General features: G+C 35.0%; 1 protein-coding gene across 9 annotated transcripts in view; it reads right to left on the bottom strand.

Annotated features, from left to right (window-relative positions):
• Positions 1-283: 283 nt before the first annotated feature.
• FNDC3A (fibronectin type III domain containing 3A) overlaps positions 284-23,039 on the bottom strand; it is a 146,776-nt gene continuing 124,020 nt past the window's right edge. For all 9 annotated transcript variants that reach the window (XM_077752618.1, XM_077752619.1, XM_077752616.1 and 6 more), the window contains 12 exons: positions 21,465-21,603; positions 20,485-20,553; positions 19,555-19,673; positions 17,949-18,054; positions 17,686-17,861; positions 16,163-16,276; positions 15,088-15,237; positions 14,709-14,992; positions 14,396-14,608; positions 11,766-11,932; positions 9,445-9,572; positions 284-2,804 (listed from right to left, as the gene is read on the bottom strand). In XM_077752618.1, the coding sequence (XP_077608744.1) occupies positions 2,490-2,804; positions 9,445-9,572; positions 11,766-11,932; positions 14,396-14,608; positions 14,709-14,992; positions 15,088-15,237; positions 16,163-16,276; positions 17,686-17,861; positions 17,949-18,054; positions 19,555-19,673; positions 20,485-20,553; positions 21,465-21,603 (1,980 nt within the window). In that variant the 3' untranslated portion in view covers positions 284-2,489. The remainder of the gene's footprint in view (positions 2,805-9,444; positions 9,573-11,765; positions 11,933-14,395; positions 14,609-14,708; positions 14,993-15,087; positions 15,238-16,162; positions 16,277-17,685; positions 17,862-17,948; positions 18,055-19,554; positions 19,674-20,484; positions 20,554-21,464; positions 21,604-23,039) is intronic.

Genomic DNA, 23,039 nt, shown 5'->3' on the forward strand with positions numbered 1-23,039 from the left:
CCTCAGAGCCATCCATATTTGTATTTGTAAAGGAAGCAGAATATCTAGAGATTTGCACAAAATCAAGTCACTAGGATAAAGCTTCTAACTTTATTCTTTAATCTACTGGATGCTACCTTCTTGAACATGGGGGTTTTCTCACGCTGAAGAGTTGAATACTGCTAAAAAATAGAACAAAACAAAAAAACCTGTTTTAAGACCACTGCAAGAAGGGAGACCATAACATTTCATTTTCTGAAAGCAGCAGCAAGTAATGAGTGTTTATGAATACAATAAACATATCTCAAAAAAGAATGATACAACTTTTATTTTCCATGGATTTTAAAGACACTTTTGCTACATAGTTATGTATTTTTATGAGATTATATTTTTTTTCATTTGTATGAAGTTCAACCTTATACAATTTTAAGGTGATATGTTTGGTAGTGTATCTATAATCTTTAAAAAGTTTAGAGTTTTTGGAATGTACAGTATATGAGGTAAAATCAAGATTACATTAAAAATTGTTTTCTCCTCTGCACTGATTTTGCAGTGAGGCTCAAATGGCAAGTGCACTATTAAATGACATTTACTATCAAAAATAGGAGTTCATTTGAGTTACTATGAAAAACATAAGCCACTGTAACTGCCACAGTGGCATATTTTACCATTTTAGACATTCAACTATATAGAAATCTCTGGGCTATTACACTCAAACTCATTTGTACTGCCAAATGTGGCACTTTTATGAAGTTTCTAGAAAATAATTGCAATTACTGTAGTTTTGGGGGAAAGTTAGCCTATACATAAGAGATTAAATTTAAATAAAATGTAAACATACAGTATATTATAGTGACAGATCATTCTTACCACTTGGAAAGGCCAAGTTTATCCGTTTCTTTTTTGAACAAAGGTTAATGTTTTTTTCTACAGCACAGATCATTTGACATTAAACAATTACAATACATGCCCATTTCTAATATAAGAGAAATTCTTCAGAGATCTTCAAAGCACAAAACATATGTCCTGTTTTCAAAGACTGACAGAAGTGCTTAGTAATCACTAAAATGCTAACCCCAGCAACTAAAAATTAGTGATTCACTATCCTAAAATTCAAATAATAAATTAAAAAGGGTAGTTACAAGTGTTTTACAGATAACAGATGTGATAAAACAAGAATTTTAGATAGTTTCATTACAAACTGTATTATTACTGGCAGTCATCGACATCTATGCAAGATGTACAACGTGATACTTGACAAAATTCAATCTGATCATCCAATAACTCACAAATGCAAGCTCACAAAACATTAATGAATTATGCAATTGCAAAGTGCTCTAATGCAACATTAACCACATGCAATCAACAATTTGGAACAGTATCCAGACAGACATTACATTAAACATTAGTTTTTCAAGAAAGAAAGCAGCTTGAAGTTTACTGGTGCAAATTAATTTTGTCTTCGGATTTGGTGTCCCAAACAAAAAGGTTAGGTTTGATTATGAATTCTGATGGTGATGGCAGTAGTTATAGGAGAAGCAGCAAAACTTATGGGAGTTCTTCAAAATTAGCCTATCCGATAGATGGAGTGAGTATGTATATATATGTATATATTTCTAAACTTGGTATGTATAGTTTATATATGTGCCATATATGTACGTGCATGTCCTCACACACATACATATAGCTCAAAGGCTCACAAAAGCCAAATTAAGTAGGTCTGAAATTCAGAGCCGAGTATGATTACTTTTAAAAAGTATCTGTAAGTCCTCTGTTCTTTTCCATGTTCCCCAGACCTGAAGAGGTGCTTTTTAAGTAAACATTAAAATATTTTAGGCCAAGTAAACTGTCTGTGCTTTCTTTAAGTGACTTCTCTGTGAGTTCATGAATATATACTTGTAATGAAGAACTCCACATTTATCAAACAAGAAGTTCCTTTTTTTCCATGCATATTCTTTCATCCAGTTTTTGTCTGCTAAGCCCCTCCAGTTATTCATCATAATCCCACTTACCAAATAATTAAGACAAATGAGGAGGTAGAAATATAGCACTAGATTGCTTTCACAGCATCAGACTTTAACATTTTTTTATAGCATGTTAGTGTAAATTTTAATCATTTTGAATTTTTCACTAGGTGTTATCTTTAAAACAAACAGATTGGGTTGTCACTGTTACACTCATGCTGACTGGTCAAAATACCAATTATATATTGTTGCCTCTTAAAAAGCATGTTTTACAAGAAGGCATGTAAAAAAAAAAGAACAAAAGAAAAAAAGACAAAGAATAAAGTCCCAACCAAAAAGCCAAAAATTGCTATATCTGTGGCTTGCATTCTAATAAGGTGCCAGCCTCTACCTAATGATATAAGCATTGAAAATGGCAAAAAATGATGTATTATAGTCTCAAGGCCAGTGCTAAATGCCACTGTTTTTTGTAAAAGCAATACAGAAATAATTTTAGTACATGACAAAATAAAATGTAATACAGTATTAAAAAATAAAGTTATATTTTCACTTGATTACAAAGTACTGAATGATAAAGGCAATCAAAATGGAAAAGAAAGCAAAAAGCACGAGGATGACTGCGGCACACTGCTCATCACTCAGTGCCCGCCGGGCCCTCGTGCTCTCCACAGTGTCTCTGTCGGTGCTGGCTGGTGGCTCAGTCCTCTGAGAGATAAAGAGCACTGTTGTGCTGTAGGGACCTACTAGGTCCTGGTGCCCCACAGGGTCTTGGCACTGGCGAATGGCACACACACGGAAACGATATTCACAGTTCAGCTGAAGGCTTGAATACCGGAATGAAGAGTCGGGACCTTTGTAAATCTGTTAATAAGATGGTAGAAAAAGAATTATGTGTGAAGGCTAGGGAGAAAATCTATTTTACAACTGGCTAGTTTTAGAATTATTTCTGACATGAAAGCTAGTGAAGTGCCACTCCTTTAATCTTTTTAATGACATTTAAAAAATACCTGTCTTTACATTAAAGAGCTTATCCACTGTTTAAAGGCAGAAGAAACTGGAAAAGTGAGGATGTGAAATCCATCCTCACAGAACTTACAGATCAATTAAGGAGAGAAGATCTGCCCCCAAAGTAGCTACAGAACAAGCTAAATCAGCCCATGGACATTTCCCTAGTTTCTTCAAATGTAAGAAGTCAAACTTCTGTGAAACCATTCCATGAAAAGAGAAACCATACTCCTTTGTTATCTTTGCAAAAGTGGTTTCTGTACAATTTCAAACATTCGCTGTAACAATGGATGAGCATGGGGAACTTTTTATAGATGTCTATGGTGAATTATTTCATAAACTTTAAGCAATCACTTACAAACACAGAACTGGATGTTAAAACCCAACTCCTCTGCCCATCGCTTAAAAAGGAAAGAACAAGGATGGAATCCCATGGATTTTCAAGAGAGTGTGCTAATGACTGAGAGTGTATCTACTGGAACTGGTCACCCCTGGGTCCAAGCACTGTTTTGCTACTTCACATTCTACACATGATCTTAGACCACCTAACTTAGTACAGTGAGCAAATTATTTTGTATGGTAATTATGACAATGAAACAAGTATTTGTGAAAGCACTTAGCACAGTGCCCAGCACATAGCAAGTGTTCAATATATGGAAGCTATCGGGGCACCGGGGTGGCTCTGTTGGTTAAGCATCCGACTTCAGCTCAGGTCAGGTCAGGATCTCACGGCTCCTAAGTTTGAGTCCCATGTTGGGCACTCACTCTTTCCCTCCTCTGCTTGCACTCTGTCTGTGTCTCTCAAAAATAAATAAGCATAAAAAAAAAATATGGAAACTATCATTTCTACTGAGTCCCTTCCCTCATTCTATATAGAAATGAGAAAACCAAGGCTCATTAGTGACTGCCCAGTTGAGTTTTTCCAGCTAGATGGTGGGCTGTAAATCGGATCAACCCAAACCTACACAAGCATTCTTTCAAGCAATTTTAGCTGCTTCAGTTGTATCTATGTTGTAAATCTCAATTTTTACACATTGATTTGCTCCCAAAGGAGCAAGGTAAGAGCTTTGTCTCATTTTGTGTCTTTGGAATCGAGCACGTAATAGGTAAAGGCCCAAATTAGTGAATTATTTACTATGTATATGTCAAAATGTGTCAGTGGATGCTGCGTATCTATAAAGGAGCTTTTATAAAGGAAGTAAGACTTACGATGAAGCAAAGAAAATGGTAAATATGCATTAGTTCTGAGGATGCAGATGAGCAATACAGGGAGTGGAAATGTAGTAATGTTCATGTCTGGACCATGGTAAAAGGAGTAACGTCAGTAAATTAGAAGACTAAGTATTAGAAAGCAGTGTCGGGGCACCTGGGTGGCTCAGTTGGTTAAGCATCCGGCTTCAGCTCAGGTCATGATCTTGAGGTTCATGGGTTTGAGTCCCGCATCAGGCTCTGTGCTAACAGCTAGCTCAGAGCCTGGAGCCTGTTTCGGATTCTGTGTCTCCCTCTCTCTCTGACCCTCCCCGGCTCACGCTGTCTCTTTCTCTCTCTCCCTCTCTCTCTCTCAGAAATAAATAAAACATTAAAAAAAAAAAAAAAGAAAGCAGTGTCAAAGAGTACACATACAATGAGTCCAAAATAGTAAAAATAAAAAATATGTATTTGTCATATGTATATAATGGGTAGCATTTATATGTCTTTAAATTTTTCTTTACTTTCCATTGGTCTCCAAATGGGCATGGTAATATGGTTATGGGAAAAAACTCAACAAATGGTATGAGGGTGATAGGAGAAGGGATTTGACAGACATGAGGAATATGTTCAGAACACTAGCTGGAAACTGAGGTTTATTTCTACGGGGGCCAGTTTAGGTGTATGTTATTTAAACAGTGTTTAAGGACTCTCAATTATAAAGCTGAATGAGGGATTGAGGGAACTGGGCAGGATAGGGGTTCTTGCTGTATGAAAACACAGGGATACGAGGTTTTGGTATATAGTTTTTATGGATCATTTTTAGAAATGATTTTTATTTAAGTTGGCAGGCAAAAAAAAAAAAATTTCTTTCAAGAGTTCAAAGTGTGGGGACCAGAACAATGTTAGTATTTTTGACAGTGATAAAGTGAAGAGTTTGGAGAGGAGAGATTGGGAGGGAAGATAATGAGGTTGAGCTTTCAATTTTGTGTTTCAGATGTTGGTAGGATATCTGAACAAGGAGACATTTTATAGGTGACTGCAGATACAGGACTGAACAGATAAACTTGCTAAAGCTAATTATAAAAATGTTCATATATCTAAGTAAAGCTATTCAAAATGAGCTTCAAGCCTGAGGTAAGGTGGGTTAGGTCTGAGACTGAGAAATAAAAATTAAGATGAAAAACACCGTTTCCACTCCTGCAGTTCATACTGACAAGGTAAAATTATTATGATCTTAGTAAACAGGAAAGGGCAAGTAAAACTCAAAACTTCGTAATTTTTGGCCTGTAGCTATTACTCACAGATGACTTATAATTAGATATAGTTAAAACAAAAAATAAAACAGTTCTTTATATTTGCTATCAATCAAGTATCCATTTTATGGGATGAGAATGACAAATATTAATGCAGATTTACAGTTAAAATGGCAGGTAAAGAGATTATGGTTTTTACTTTGCATTTTAATTGACAACTGCAGACTAAATTTAAGCTTATGATGTTTGTGCATGTTTAGCTGGCTAAGAACTTTGAAACAGTATCCCAAATGCAACAGAATTTTATAGGAAAACTTTAACAATTGTACAACAGGGGCCAATAAAAATGAAACCAGTATCTTACTGTTTATATCTCCCCATATTGACATTCTTTTTTTTTTTTTTTTAAATNCGCTTAACCGACTAAGCCACCCAGGCGCCCCCCATATTGACATTCTAAAAGCCTATTTGGTTGGCTAGATGAATTTACTAAGAACTCATACAAAAATATAAAACAGTCCTTTGTTACCTTTTAAGGATGAGTAAACATGTTTACTATCAAAGATAACCACTTCTGAAGTTATCATTATAAAGAAACACTCTGTTTAACTATTTCTACTTTCTGTGTATGTTACACATCCACAATCTGATTTTACCCTGAGTAACATGCACAGTATATATTATTTATATCAGTTAGTATTAGACAGTGATTTTTAACAATAAATTATTTTTAGGATGAGTACAGACTTGTTTATACTATTGCAAATACTTATTTCATAGTGATCAATACATGAAGAGAACAGTAAAAAACCCTCAAAACGAACGTAGACAAATAGCCACATAGCTCTTGTCTATAACCATTCTTCCCCTCTCTTACTGCTGAGGGAGTTATAAGTGAACTTGGGAGATTTCAGAGCAATTCTTAAGTTTATTGTGCATAAGCACCACTTAGAACTTAAAAAAAAGAAAACAAAAGAAGGAAAGCAATCATTGTCTCAGCTCTTAAGACATTCAGGTTCATGGGGTCTGCAGGCCACTCTGAGGAACACTGTTTTTGGGAATGTAAGTTCAGAAGAATAAAAGAAGTTGGACAGAATCCAAAAGGCCACTGTCACAGCACCCATTCTCCAACACTACCAACAGTACTGATTTTTGATGGGGTATCAAACTTTCCTTACCCAATCCATGTATTGAGAGAAGCTGGCCTCATTATTAACTCCAGAGGAGGCCTCTGGTTGGCTTAAACCCTGTAACAGTCATTCGTTCAGGAATGGCTTTGCAATCTAAGTGCTTTCTTTTCCCTGAATGTGAATGAGGGACAGTAAGTTCCTTATGGCTACTGGCAGCCACTGACGACTATGAGAAAAACCATGCCCCTGACAACTTCACTGAGCTTCTGAATCACACAATCCTGAAGACTGCTAACCTTCAGGCTTCTCCCTAAGAGGATTTACACTTGATTGTACCAGTCTGAGTTGGTTTCCCTGGTACTTGCAACATAATGATATGTGACACAAAAGGGTCTTAGGTACAGACTCCCAGGTGAGGTTGATCCCCCAATATTTTTACTTCATCTGTTATACTAACTGAAATGTCATTTTGGTAAAAGAGCACTTACTTGCTTTTAAAAATGTATACACCTCTGAGGGGATTACAGAACCAGTAGACACCTGCCTTTGGTAGGAAACTTCCCAAGCAAATAGTCTTTCTCCTAATGCTACTAAGGTCAGCTAACCTGTGTATATGGGAGTTACAATGTGTGTCAGGCATGAGGCACGAGTCAGGGAGAGTGTAACTGTAGAGAACGGGACATTTTGGGTGAGGTGCTACAGAAGGGGGCACGGAGCAGCAAGAAGGCAGCAAAGGGTTTTCCAAAGCTGATCAAAGTGGGATGAAGAAAAGGAAGAATACCAAAAAAAAAAAAAAAAATCAATTTGTTTCTATTCTTCCCTTCTTTGTCCCAAACTTTTAAGCTTAGCCCAGGGTCATGACGACTTGTTGCTGCCAGGAGAATTTGCTTCTAAATCCCCAATCCCAGCAGCATTATAGGTTAAAGAGATTTTTTATAGGCTGTTGAGAAACTCAACCACCAACTTAACTGGAGTCTTACTCAAGTCACACTTAAGTTCATGGTTCCTTCTAAGCTCACCAGTGTCACCATGCATCCCCTTACTTAAATGGTACTCCTTTTAGAAAACATTCCAGAAGTCCAGGTGGAATAAATCATTCCTTTTTGTAAAGTAGGTTTTATCTTTATTGTGACCTTTTATTTGTTTGGCTATGTAAAATGTCATGACTATAAAATTTTTGCTTGCCTTATTATATTCTAAACAACTTTCTTAAAATCAGAACAGTAACCTATTAAAACTGTAACCACCCCCCATAATTCTAAACATAGTATTTAATACATGTGTGTTGATTATCAAATAAATTTTAACTAAAATATTAAATTCCATGAATGAACCTGAACTCTTAAAAAGCCCTTCAAACTTTTGGAGTATAACTCGCCAATAAATTTTTAAAACATTTAAGAGATTTAGATAAGCATATGTATAATGAAGTTCTAAGCAAATCAGTATTTTAAGTTTTATAGCATGCTTACAATCAAAGGTAAGGGAAAGTAATGAAAGAACTGATTTAACTTTTAAGTTAAGTTAGAATTAGCATTGCTATTTCATGTAGTGATATGTTTATTAAAATTCATATACTACTCAAATCTGGGGTCCCTATTTCCTTTAAACATTTAATGCAATTACATTTTTTTTAAATATTAATTTTGCTTCCTCCTTGGAAGGAAACCTGCTTATCTGTAAATTATATTCAAATCTAATTATCATGTCAATTTGCAGATGGCTTAATAAAGAAAAACAATCATATGCCAAATATAATCTGACTCTTTGGAGCCTTATAATTTTGCTTAAGAAATTGCACTTTTATACTTAAAACTTGAAAGAAAAAAATTAGATCTATATTGAAAAAATATTCTGAAGTGCCTGGGTGGCTCAATCGGTTAAGTGTCTGACTCCTGATTTCGGCTCAGGTCATGATCTCAAGGTCTGTGAGGTTGAGCCCCGTGCTGGGCTCTTCACTGACAGCATGGAGCCTACTTTCATCTACCCAATATCTGAAATTTCTCAGCCCCGTAAGTGACACTTCTGCTAGGCTTCCATAATGACTGAATACTGTCATATTTAAAACAGTGCATAATAATAGTAATAATAATAATAATGATATGATGATGATGATGATGGAAGCCTCCCTAATGTTCTCTGCTTCTCCCTGTATCCCATTCTAGTCAAAATGACCTTGTGACCAATCATATGACTACTCTGGTCAAAATCCTCCACTGGGTTCTCATTTTACATGGAATAAAAGTCACAGTGTGGCCTATAATGCCCTATATGATTTTCATACCACTCACAGACCCTCTTTACTATGAGCTACTTGACTTCATCTACTATTTTTCCCATTGCTCACAGAACCCCATATTGGCCTCCTTGTTGCTCATTAAATTTAACAAGCATGTTTTTGCACACCTACTGCTTCCTCTTCTTATAACACTGTTCTCCCCATATTCACCTCCTTTGGTGAATTGTCACCCGATTGCCCTGTATGAAATAGCAATAGCTGTCTCTCCCTACAATGACTGCTTATTCCTTTTACCCAGTTTTATTTTTTTCTCCACTGTACTTATCACTATCTAACATTAGATTGTATCTAATATAAGATATAATTGCTTTTATTATCTTTTTTTACTGAATGTAAGCTCCACAGAGGCCAAGAACTTTCTGTACAGAGTTATATATCCTGAATGCCTGGCACACAGTTAAATATATTCTTGTCAAGTGAATAAATAATCTGTTAAATATATAGTTCACACTTAAAATATTTTGAATCCTGAGATACTATGTAGTTACTAATCTTAGGAACACAGTAAGTACTAAACAAATGTTTTTTAATTAGGAAGATAAAGATAGTCAAATATTACACTGCAAGTACATTAAAATGAGAAATAAAAATAAGTATCCACAGAATTACATTTTAGCACGTACCTGTTTAAATTCTGAATCTTTTCCCAACATAACTTGAAGACTGTAAATAACTGGATCACCTTTCATTGGTTGTAAACACTCCCATGTAATTTCACAAATGTGATCATTTATTTTCTCTATTTTGGGGGCTGTAGAGAACAAATACAAATAAAATCTGCTCTACTTGATTTTAAATTTGGCACATCACATAGACACGTTTTAATCAAAATCAACAAACCTTTAAAACCCAGTTATATACTTCAAATAAATATCAATGAATTTTTGAAATCTGTAGAGAAATGGTTAATGGTTCACTCTTATTATCTACAGGCCATATAATCTACAGGTGCTACAATGGCCAGACTGACTGAAAGATCTGTCAAGGTAAGCACTGTTTTCACTGAGCTAAAAAGCCAATAGAGGGGTCATGGCAGTTCTAAAACAATGTCAATGGTGCTTCTAAGAGCATAACTAGAACATGACATTTTGTAATTTAAGAAATCTCCTAAGAGGGTAAGCTGAAAAATACTCCTAGTTGCTTGACATACAACTGCTTCACTCAATGCTGGGCCAAAAAGGTTTAAAATCCACATTCTTCTTAAGGCTAGTAAACACTAAACTGGATGAGAGAATAAAAAAATGACTCAGTTAAACTCCATCAACATTATTAGAAAGATATTCAAGAACAGTCCTGCTAACTATGGATCTGCTTAACAAATGACATATTTCAAGTCTAGAACTAGTCTTTGTGATTTGTCCACTGTGTCAGGAATGTTAGTGATTTTGGCTAAATATACAAAGTGCAATCCTTGCCAGGGTCATTTTATTTTTTAAATGTTTATTTTGTGAGAGAGAGAGAATGAGAGAGAATAAGCAGGGGAGGGGCAGAGAGAGGGAGAGAGAGAAAATCAGGCAGGCTTCATGCTGTCAGTGCAGAGCCAGACACTGGGCTTGATCCCACAAACAGTGAGATGATGACCTGAGCTGAAATCAAGAGTTGGACGCTCAACTGACGGAGACACCCAGATGCCCCAGCCAGGGTGATTTTAAAATAAGAACCCTTCGAGGGGTACCTGAGTCATGAGATCAAGCACCCTGTTGAGCTCTGTGCTGAGTGTGGAGCCTGCTTAAGATTCTCTCTCTGCCCCTTTCCCCAGCTCACTTTCTCTCTCTCTCAAAAAAAAAAACCTCTATAATTAAAGATATTTGTGTATACAGGTGAATGTGTGTAAAAGTTCAAGTTAACTAGGGGTGCCTGGGTGGCTCAGTCAGTTGAGCATCTGACTTCAGGTCAGGTCATGATCTCGCAGTTTGTGGGTTCAAGCCCTTCATCGGGTTCTGTGCCAACAGCTTGGAGCCTGCTTCAGATTCTGTGTTTCCCTCTCTCTCTTGCTTGTGCTCTCTCTCAGAAATGAATAAACATTAAAAAAAATTCAAGTTAACTTGAATACATAAGAATGTACTTATGTGTTGCTTAACAGACAACCTGGCTTTCTCCCTGAAATATGAATGAATGAAACAGTAGCAACTCAAAACAATTTGTGATTTAAGGAAAAAAAATTTTTTTTAAATATTTATTTATATTTAAGAGAGAGAGAGAGAGAGAGGCAGTGCACAAGCGGTGGAGGGACAGAAAGAGGGGGAGACACAGAATCTGAAGCAGGCTCCAGGCTCTGGGCTGTCAGCACAGAGCCTGATGTGGGGCTTGAACTCACTAGCTAGGAGATCTCAACCTGAGCTGAGGTCAGATGCTTAACCAACTGAGCCTTCCAGGCGCCCCTGTGATTTTTTCCCTTAGTAACAACAGCAGAAACATTAGATGAGCTTATTAGAAAACCATGTATCTATTCAATTTAGTATTTTTATGTTAGATTATTAAAAATAATGATTAGTGACAAAACCCAGGACTTGTCTGAGTATCAATGTGCTAGATAAAAGAGCTTCTATTTTGAGTCAAACTCTCAGTAGGTGGGCTTGTCTATATAATTAAAAAAATTTTTGTTTTTACATTTATTTATTTTTGAGAGACAAAGAGAGACAGAGCACAAGTGGGGGAGGGGCAGAGAGAGAACAAGACACAGAATTTGAAGCAGACTCCAGGCTCTGAGCGGTCAGCACAGAGCCCGACGTGGGGCTTGAACTCAAAAACTGCGATCATGACCTGACTGAAGTCAGATGCTCAACCGACTGAGCCACCTAGGTGCCCCTGTAATTTCTTTTTTATAATTTATACTGGACACATATTGGACAATAAATTGTAATAGCAGCACTTAAAACTGTTTATGAAGATCCATTTAACATTAATATATTATTAAAAAGTAATTTGAAGATATATAACTTACCTTTCAAGGCAGCTGGGACAGATTTTGGAGTAGTAAAAATATATTCTGGAGAGAGAGGACCTTCCCCTGCTTCATTACAAGCTTGAATACAGAATTTATAGGATGTTGACTCATTAAGCCTTTGTACTTTGTATGTATGACATGGACCTCTATATAAGGATACAAACCTAAAATGGAAATGACTCTTATTAAAAATGAACATTGACCACATTATGAAAAAATTTTAAAAACTACTAAAAAAGTAGAGTTGGGACATTATTTAGAAGTATAAGTTACTTCTAGACTTTAATGTCACTCCAAGTAATCTATGTATTTTTTCATCATCTACAGATGATGAAAATCACAGGATTGGTAAGTTTCCTAATTTGACATGGTTTCCTGAAAATTTGTTAAATTTTGTGTTCAATCATCATTAACTTTTCAGGCTTCTGGTACAGCTTTGTTTTGGATTGCCATATTTTAATGTCTATATATTTTTAAAGATACTCAGAACGCCACAATTTTCATTAGAAACTTAGGCATACAATTTATTATAAAAAAGAGAATATTTCTCAGGTATTTTTTTCAGCTGATTGGTGATGTTTTCTAGAGAGAATATATAATTTGCCATAAATTATCCATCTGAACTGTTTGATGAAAAGTTTAACATCATATATGTCATCTAGAAATTCAATGCTCCCCAATATATATATATTTTTTTAATGTTTTATTTATTTCTAGGAGAGAGAGAGAGAGACAGCGTGAGCAGGGGAGGGTCAGAGAGAGAGGGAGTCACAGACTCCGAAACAGGCTCCAGGCTCTGAGCTGGCAATCAGCACAGAGCCCGACGCGGGGCTCGAACCCACGAACCGCGAGATCATGACCTAAGCGAAAGTCGGACGCTTAACCGACTAAGCCACCCAGGCGCCCCAATGCTCCCCAATATTTTTGATTAACTGTTTTAAAAGTTTTGGAAACTGGGGAATGAATAATGGAATTCTCACATAATTCTAAATAGTCTGAAAACTGCAGGCAAGGGTAATAATGAAGAAATAGTTAATGATCTGAAATAACAGTATTTCTAAGAAGCAGTAATTAGATAAGCCTGGCCTTTTTTAGTCTCCCAATTTTTTTTTAAAGGATAGGAAAAAAGAGTTGCAACCAGTATTGGAAAAGTGAAACAATGATAAAACCTGTAGTCAGGAAACAGCTGAAATGGCATTCTGGTACTATGACATAGCAAATGTAAATACTTATGAAAAATCAAAGGTAAAGTGTATAAATAAAGATATTAAATTGATTTATTAAATTTATGTAGTAAACTTACAATATCATAAAAGGTTTAAGTGTATTTTCCACAGCCAGCAGCCATACACACACCCTGCAATTCTCTAGATGCTAAATATTAACTAAGCTTAACATTCTATAATAGAATGTAGCCTAATAATAATAATGGAAATCTTTATTCTACTCCATTTCCAACGAACACTAATTAGATCCGTTTCCAGGAAACCTTCCTGCATTACCCCCAAAACAATGTAAATGCTAGAAAGGGGATGAAACTAATTTAAAGAATTAATTCACCCAATGATAATAATTTATACATTAAAGATAAAGGGCTACACCAAAAATATGTGGCAAGGCAAAGAATTTCCTTCTAGAGATAGGAGGTACAAATGTACATAAAATTCTGCCACGAACAAAGGCTAATTAACATTGATAGAGGCACAGATTTCAGAAAATAATCAGTGCTGTTTGCTTTGTGTAATGCTCTTACTGGATATACAGTATGTTTAATTCTGTATGTTATTTTAAATGTAGAAGTCTACCTGAGAGTTCTTGTGTACAAGGACCATGAATATTCCATTACTGAATATCTGACTAAGATACAAACACAACACAAAAAACAAAGTGGGAAAAACTACTTCTAGTACTCTGGATCCATCAGATATACAAATTCTTTCTTTTAAACTGACTGAAAAGTAAAATTTCAATTCTTAAAATATTACAGTATATGGCACTGTTTACATGGGATATAATGTTAATAAACAATCTCAGATTTGCATTTGAATATTTTATATTACAAATATTTTGAGTATTGTTGTAATTCAAATGCATGATTTAGTGGGATAGTGTACGGCACGGATATAATGAAAATATAAAGGATGGCAGCACAGACAAGAAACTGAGTAGTGAGGGGACTGGCTAATAACTGGAGTCTAACCAAGATCTGACAGTGAGGAAATGAACTGTACTGACTCAGTGTGAAGGCCCTGTGACAGGGGTGTGGAAGAAAGTGAGGCATAAACTGGGCCCTCAAGGATCTCAGAGGCCTTAAACCAATTAATCTCCTGTTAAAACTGCTGGAAATAAGTGTTGAAAAGCTGGTTTTGTAGCAAAGATTATGTTTCTTTCATGAAGGAGCCAAAGAATAGCCAATTTAATTTTTTTCTCAGCATCCTACTCACAAGTTGTAAACAGGAAATCTTCATTATATCCTCTGGTGTTTTGAAAACAGCACATTTAAAATTAGGTCTTATGAGAATTCTAACCTTGTTTTTGAAATTCATTTTGTTTACCTCTACTGTTTATTGAAGTCTATATACTTAAGACCTAAGAAACTATATAAAGAAGCAATTACAAATACCTACCTTCCATTCTTATCCTCCATCTGAAGGTGGTACTGAATAGAATCTGTTGACAGTGATTTTGGGGTTCCTTCTCCCCATTTCAGCTTAAGGTTCTGGTGGCTGAAGGCAACACATTCCAGACGAGGTGGATCAGGAGGGAGGGGCTTAGTTTTTAATTTTATCATGTGGCTGAAAGGGCCAGCTCCAAGGCTATTCAAGGCTTGAATCCGTATTCTAAGTGCCACATTAAGGGAAAAAAAAATTTGGTTATGATTATTCTATTTAGAGTTTCTGTCTGGTCTAGGCAAAAATTAATATAGTTTTTAGAGTGTACCTATATGTCGTATCTGGTTGCAAATTGTCTATAATATAGTTTGTAACCTTTCCCACTGTCAAGGACTGTTTATCTCCAAAGTCAATGCTGTAGGCAAGGATTTCTGAACCATGGTCACAAGGCTTTTCCCAGCTTATTGCAAGGCATGTAGAAGGTGAATAATGAGGATTTTCTATATCATCATCACTTATTTCTTGAAGACAAGTCACAATAGCAGGAACTGATGGTGGAGTCATACAGGCTACTACTTCACTGAAAGGGCCTGCACCCACAACACTCAGAGCCTGCAAATTAACAAAGCCCATTAAGTTAAAAAAGACATGACCATCAAAATGCTCGCAAAACAGAAAACTGGCTAGAGTAACCTGACCACCTTTACCTGGACTCTGCAATAATAGGTAGTTGCTGGTGAAAGTCCTTTTAATTCATAACTGAGACCAGGCCCACAGTAACACATCTGCATACTTCCTTCAACGCCTCCCCATTCCAATCGATATTCAGTGACATCTGTTCCATTACTCAAAGGGATCTTTAAATTAAAAAGAGGAAAATGTCTTAAGTCTTGACACTGGTTAGTTTTTGGGCACAAATATTCTTTACCTGCGCATATCAACAACTGAATTGCTTTTGAATTTCTTAAAATGTTCAAGTATAATTAAAACTGTTCAATATTACATTCTTATTCATTAAGGTCACCTGGGTTTAAGATTGGTCAAAAAATATAACTTTATTTTCAATTATAAGCAGAAATAAGACCAAATCACTTTAGAAAGAGAATTTTAAGGTAAATATACTTCAAAATAATTTTATTAAGTAATATAAATGTTAAATCATGTAAGGACATTTTCTTTGTTAAATTTCAAAGGAAACAGAAAATGTAATTATCATTACTGATTATTACTGTATGTAATAAACAGTAGAGACAATAAATAAAGAGAAATAGTATTATACTAATCCCTATGAATGTTTGTTCTGAATGTTAAGCTCACCAGTGGCTAAGTATCTCAGTAATGAGACAAAGCCTTTGAAAAAATACAAAGCACATCATAAACAAGAAACCATATACTTCTAATGCAAATATACCTTACTTACTTAAATGCAGTGTAAAAATTTCACTTTTTACCACATGAACTTAAATAAGGCTTACTGTCTGCATAATTTAGGAGGTGAAATGAATAGTATCTCAGGGCACCTGGGTAGCTCAGTCAGTCAAGCATTTGACTCAACTTCAGCTTAGATCATGACCTCATGATTTGTGGGTTCAAGCGCCGTGTTGGGCTCTGTATTGACAATTAGAAGCTTGCCTGCGATTCTCTCTGCCTCCCTCTTTCTGCCTCTCCTTCACTCTCCCTCTCAAAATAAATGAATAAACTTAAAAAAATGAATAGTATCTCTGTTCTTTTATATGAACTATTCTAATCACTTAAGAAAGTAGTCAGTGGGAATTATAATACCTCCCAATTCACTTGTGCACAAGTTGCAGATCTGCATGTAACTTGAGGGGGCTTGCACTGATCTGGTGGTCCAGGGGCTGTAGTAATATCACATTTTTCTGAAAATGGTCCAAACTAGAAAAACAAACATAACCAGCATTTTCATTTTTCACCCACTGATCGTACAGCTCTCCATAAATATTTACATACATAAATAAGTGCATAATCCCTCTCCTTCAAGACTGACCATAATAGAACTCTACAAGCATTCAAAGAAAGGAAAAAGATTTAATGATTATGAAGTGACTATGTCAGGTATTTTTAAGTTTCATTTACTGTTCCTATTCTTTTTCCTTCATGACGGTTTTCTGTAAGAAGGGCAGGGCATTAGGGAATTAGGTACATGGAATAAGTCAGTAGAAATTATATGAGGAGTGAAGGAAAGGATACCAATTAAAGGCATGCAAGATGGTAGGCATAATTTAGATCTTAAAATTTAGAATAGCTTTAAAAACGGTATAAAATGTATATTCTCTGGAAATGCAGAAAGCATATTGTTTAAAATGATTGTCACAAATTATCAGAATCCTGAAAATACAAATTAAGTATATATTAAAGATGCTATCCCAGTGTACTGCAGCCCTGTGGTGCTGACAAGATGATAACTTCAGACAGGACACAATGACTTATGTAAGAACTGCCAACAAAGTACTGACATAAGAAATTTTAAGGTAAGTTTACAGATACCGGACTTGGAGAATGAGACGTAAAATATAGTAAAGTTCACTAACATATGAAATAATGGGACGGGAGAGACTTGTCAGTTTAATTTTGTGAAATTATAACTATAGAATAAGGAAACATACTGTTACTCAACTAAGGCAAGAAACTACTGCTCTGTCCTGAGAGAATCTGTTTTAATGCAGAGATAAGAAATGTCCTGGTTGAGTGGAAAGGGCTTTGGCTCTGGAGTCTGACAATTCTGAATCTGTGGCTTATTCCTGTCACTTCTTATTTGTGTGACTATGGGCAAGATATTTAGCTTTTCTGAGCCCTAGCCTCCTCAGCTGTAGAATGGAGATATCATCTGTTTTGTCCATTTTATGGAACTGTACAGTTACACAGAAAATACTTTTTAAAAAAGTTACATAAAACTAGAAATGCTTAAAATATGTTATTTTTTTTCCTTAGGCAAAAAATAAACCAGAATTAGTGGCCAAATGAAAGTAAATGCTGCATATAACCAGTCTCAAAACTTAATTACTAGAAGTATTTCATCTAATGGTTTTGTTTTTACTCTTTTACTTATTAATAAACCCTACTATCACCACCTGAAAGTCAAACTTTAACCCAGGTCAAGTCCCAAGTGTCACAAATTATAAATAGGGTTTGAAAATATTGAGATTCTGTAATAATCATCATATATACAGACCTCTCTGTTATTTATCAATATAGGCTTAAGCAAAATGGCTACCTAATGGGTGCAATTACATGTGTTCTATGAAATACCAGTCATTATAATTCAATCAACAGAGTCTTCTTACCCCCATTTTGTTAGCTGCATGCAGTCTGAAGCTATAAGTCTTTCCAGGAAGAAGGTTGCTCACTGTACATTCTACTTCAGAACCTTGGTAAACTTCTCTGGGTTCATCTTTTTCTATAGGAGACATTTCCACACCATAGCAGAAAATGGGTGATCCACCATCAACTAGAGGGGGTCCTAAAGGTAGAAAGATTTATGCAATTTAAGAAAAGGAATATATTTAGCACTAACTCAATTATAATTTATTACCAAAATAAAAATTACCCCATCGTAACTGTATTTCTTTTGCTTTGGGTCTACCCTGTAATCTGGGAGGGAGGCATGGGCCAGGAGGCACAGCTGGAGTCTGCACAAGTAAAGATTCAGATACCTGCCAAAACAAAAGCAACAACAAAACAAAAGCAATAACAAAACAAAAGTGCCCCAATCAATAATATGAACACAAAGACTGCATCAATAATTTGAAATTCTACTTGACTACCAATTGAAAAGGAATAAAGTCCTAAATAAAATAAAACCCAATTAAATCATTAAAACTCTAATTTCATATTAACAAATAAAGACACATACTATGTGACTACTATATAAAAAAAGTTACCAGAAAAAAGAACAAAAGATTCTTGCTTTTCATCTTTCCATAATTAAAAAACAACAAAAAATAACCTTCAACACAACCTAATGGACTAATAAAGATTATTTTTGATCTTGTCCAAATGGATCCACATATCTCTTCTAAGGATTTTCTCATATTCTGTAAATACTGTTTGCCATGTTTTCAGTAGGTTTAGACATTTTGGTTACTTTACTGTATATTGTATTTTTAACCTAAATACTAATATACATATATGCATATAAAACCTTTCCTTTTTCCTCTCCACCTAAAAATAATTTAAAATTCAGGTTAACTTTTCCAAGTGCTTGGTATCTTTCCAGGTATTTGGTATTATCTTAGTTTCAATGTTATTTAAAAAATATGTTATCATTTGGTTTTATTTTAAAAGACTTCTTTTAAATACTCTGACATGCACTCACTACCGTATCCTTACCTGTGCTGTATTAAGCTTTATACTTAACATTCTTTCCAAACATAAATATTTGGTCATCACCTTTTTCAGAAAGGTATCCTATATGAGAATGCTATTATCACTGTATTAGAAAATTAGGGTTCCCCCCCCCCCAAAATTAGGGTGGGATTTGTTCTTTTTAATCCTGGAAGATTTGATTAGATAAAATGAAGCAATTGGATTACAAGCCTGTTGGGTAGGATTTGCCTTCAGTTTGATAATACTTGCATTTTCAACAAAATGCTTATAAATTCATTTTTTAAAAAGGTACCTTCATTGCATTAAATTCCATTTGAAAAATAATAACAGTTATTAATGCTCTATGAACCCATTCTTGGTTAAATTCATTAAAAAAAATCACTCTTATTAAAAAACATACCTCTCTAGAGCATTACAAATATATATAATCAACGGCACACTAAGTCCATTTAAGTCAGTGGATCTCTAATAATAAAAATAACTGCCAACTTTTCTGAAATAAGTAATTACTAGAATCTGTGTTTAAACAGTAAATGATTATGGTTTGTCCTGGCTATTGAGCATCATCCTAAAAATTTACCTTTATAGATTTTTCTGCAATATTTTTGTATATTTGTTGTTCCAAAGCTAAACAACAACCAGACAAGAGATATTCGCTGAATACTGATTATGGGTCATGTACTATTTTAGAATATTCTGATCACTGTAAAATTAATCACCTAAATTACAGAAATTACTTTGGATACATTTCAATATTTAGGTGGCATCTGGTGATGCCAACTTATTTCACTCAAACTTGAAAAAAAAAATCTAGATATAAGTATTACCGCACTCTGTCCTCCATCACTGATGCAGTAAACTCGTAAACGATAGAAACAGCCTGGATTTAGTCGATCACAAAGATGTTCCCTAGTAGCTCCACTGTATATCATATCCCATTTGTTTCCTGTAAGGTGAAAAATTATGTTCAATCAGCTACGAGGTAATGTTTAACGTTTGGGTATCATGGACACGGCAGGTATCCTAGCTTCACTAAGTAAGTGTTTATGTAATTTGTCAGAAACAATTTCAGCTTGTTTTGAGTTTCCTGGAAATGATCTAATTTTCTTTGTGTGTGCAGCTTCCTAGACAAATCTGCACGGCTTTGTTGAAATGAAATATCTCTGTAACTCTGTTACAGACTTTGACTTACCTTGATAATTTGCTTTTAATTAAGCATTTTAAATGTGTTTACTGGCCCAGTAATAACATTATAACACACAAAGAGTAGAAAGAACCAATTCCATGGGAAGTTTAGTCTTAATTAAAAGACATTCTTATTACTTTGCAGGAAGCAGTTCATTTCACAGAAATAAGGACTATGAAATGTGTTATTCAAAAATTAAGTTCACGAGGCACAGAAAATATTACTAAAACTAGCATAATGTAAGTTAAGTTTTAGAAGTTGATTTTTCTCTGACATGTCTGGTTATAAATCTAACTGAAACTTCAGAAAGCTTTAGATATACTGGAACTGAGTAAGGCAAACTAATGAGAAAGAAATAAAATGTAATAATATAGGTATACAGCATTCTTACATTTCATTCACTCTATTTCTAGAGATTATAACCTAAAGTGGATCATAACAGGAAAAATTCTAACTGCTATAAACAAAGGAGAAAAATGAAGAGTTAAAGAAAACATCATATAAAATATAAAGTCATGAAGAGCAGAGGCAGATTGGTATAAATCTATTAATTTTTAATAGTTATTCTTACCATTAGCACCTTCTGCCATCTCCACTACATATTTATTGATGGCTGCACCTCCACTGTCTTTTGGTGGGTCTATCCAAAGAAGTAAAAGTGGTGTTAGGCAAAATACATAGTTAAAAATGACTGGAAATCATAATAAGTAAAATACCAAATGTAAGATTGCTTAAAAAGTAAAAAGAACCACCTGTAGTACTTTTTAAAATTAATACCAGCATCTCATTACTCTATTGATTTTCCATTAAATAGTATATAAGCAAGTGTTCAATAATAATTATTATTTTTACAAGTTTTATTTACTTATTAATGATTTATTTTTATTTTTATTTTTATTTATTTCTAGGAGAGAGAGAGAGAGAGACAGCGTGAGCAGGGGAGGGTCAGAGAGAGAGGAAGATACAGACTCTGAAACAGGCTCCAGGCTCTGAGCTGGCAGTCAGCACAGAGCCCGATGCGGAGCTCGAACCCACGAACCACAAGATCGTGACCTAAGTGAAAGTCAGACGCTTAACCGACTAAGCCACCCAGGCGCCCCTTATTTATTTATTTAAGGTTAGGTTTTCTCCACACCTAACATGGGGCTCAAACTGACGACCCCAAGATTAAGAGTCACATGCTCTTCTGATTGAGCCTGCCAAGCACCCCAACAAATGTTTGTTTTAAATGAGTAAGTGATTTTCATTTCTCATGAGAGCCAGGATGACCCAGGTGACTTCAGCTACAATTTCAGGCATTATTTATTTCACACAGTGTTGCCTCTATTCAAAGTCCTACCAGAGACCCCAAGTTCTTCCTGCATCAAATATGAACTTTGTATTTGTGTGAGGTAAAGTTTTCTACAAAAAATATCCTCAAACAATGAATGATTCTCACATTTCCAACTGAACTTGCTTGAGCCAACAAATTTACTCAACTATCTTAAAAATTATAATATTCAAATAATTTTAATCAAACATAAAAGTAATGATGTAATATGTATATCTTACCCCAAGTTATTTTAAAACTGTGTGAATGTATCTTCCCTTTAACTGATGGCTTCACAGGTACACCTGGTTTATCAGGGCACGTAGTAAATTCCACTACTTCACTTGGGTTACTTTTACCTTCTGAGTTGTAAGCAATAACCTGTGATGAGAACATAAAGACAAAAAATAATTAATATTTGATACCTAATGATACTGGCTTACTGAACAAAGTGATGAGAGATAAATAAACTCAATCAAATGATAAAGTAAAAGTTTTCAGACTGTGATGGCTTGTTTATGTGAGAATTGCTTATCTACAACAGGGACTCGGCATATATGAAGAATATACAGGTATAATCTCCTTTGAGAGCCAGTTCTGGGGATACAAGTGTAAGTCTATAACATTTTAATGTTAAACAAGAGTCATTACAGGAATAAGCTATAATCTAATGATAATGATGAGCTTGATTTATGTATTCTTTTACTATTCTTTGGGTTTTCCCTTAGAATTGTACTTAATGACTTGCCTCTAATACAATGTAGCATAAATCACAGTGTAGCTTCACTACAGAGAAGCCCATTTGGTGAGGAACTGAAGCCTCTGACCAACAGTCAGAGAAGAAATGAGGGCTAACACTTCAGTGAACTTGGGAGCAAATCCTCCAGCCCCAGCCAAGGCTTCAGGTGATTGCAGCCCTAGCTGGCATCTTGACTGCAACCTCACATAAATCCTGTATCAGAACCACCCAGCTAAGCTGGTCCTGAATTCCTGACTTCCAGGAAATGTGAGAAAACAAATGCCTGTTTGTTCAAGCTACTAAATTTTACAGCAATATAATTTATAAGCATTTTTATATTTGACTTTAGAACTGTTAAGATCTTTATAATTTGGTAAGTATTAAAATTCTTAGAATTCTATCATGTACACACACACAAAACCAAATTACATTCATACATACATATAGTTCCTAGCTCTGTACATTGAGAGGGTGCCCAGGAGTAGCAAAACCGTATAGTATTAAGTATACTTACTACTCAGATTTTTGCTTCTAAATACCACTGTCCACTAAAGGGACCCAGGTGCTTTGAGAAATGACCAATTCCAATGTTGAAGAAGGACTGGAGACTGGAATATCATGTGCCAGAAAGGAAAGGCTCAAAGAATGATGGGGGGCACATTTCTAAAGAATCTGAAAGTCAGCTCAGAGGAGCTCCCAAATGTGAAACAATGTGAGCCTCACAACTGATAATCATATAGTAACAAAATATAACCCACTCAATTAACAGGAACCCATGAGTTTATACTGACATATATGAGAAGAGGAAGGTTTTCTTTATAGTATAATGCCAACAAACAAATATAGAAGGAATGATAAAATTAAAAAAATCACCACTTGGCAACCATTAATCATAGTAATAACTGATTCAGGCAAAAATTATCAATGGGTTTGTTAAAACTAGTAGGTGAAAGTGATGAAAAACAAAGTGTTTACATAGTATTTATAAAATACTTACTGCAAAGGGAAAAAGAACAAACTTACAATGAAGCAACAGTAGATATAAACTCTGACTACCAGTAATGGGACAAATGGAAAT

This window comes from Crocuta crocuta, unplaced genomic scaffold (genome assembly GCF_008692635.1).
Source record: "Crocuta crocuta isolate KB4526 unplaced genomic scaffold, BGI_CrCroc_1.0 scaffold190, whole genome shotgun sequence".
Taxonomy (NCBI): domain Eukaryota; kingdom Metazoa; phylum Chordata; class Mammalia; order Carnivora; family Hyaenidae; genus Crocuta; species Crocuta crocuta.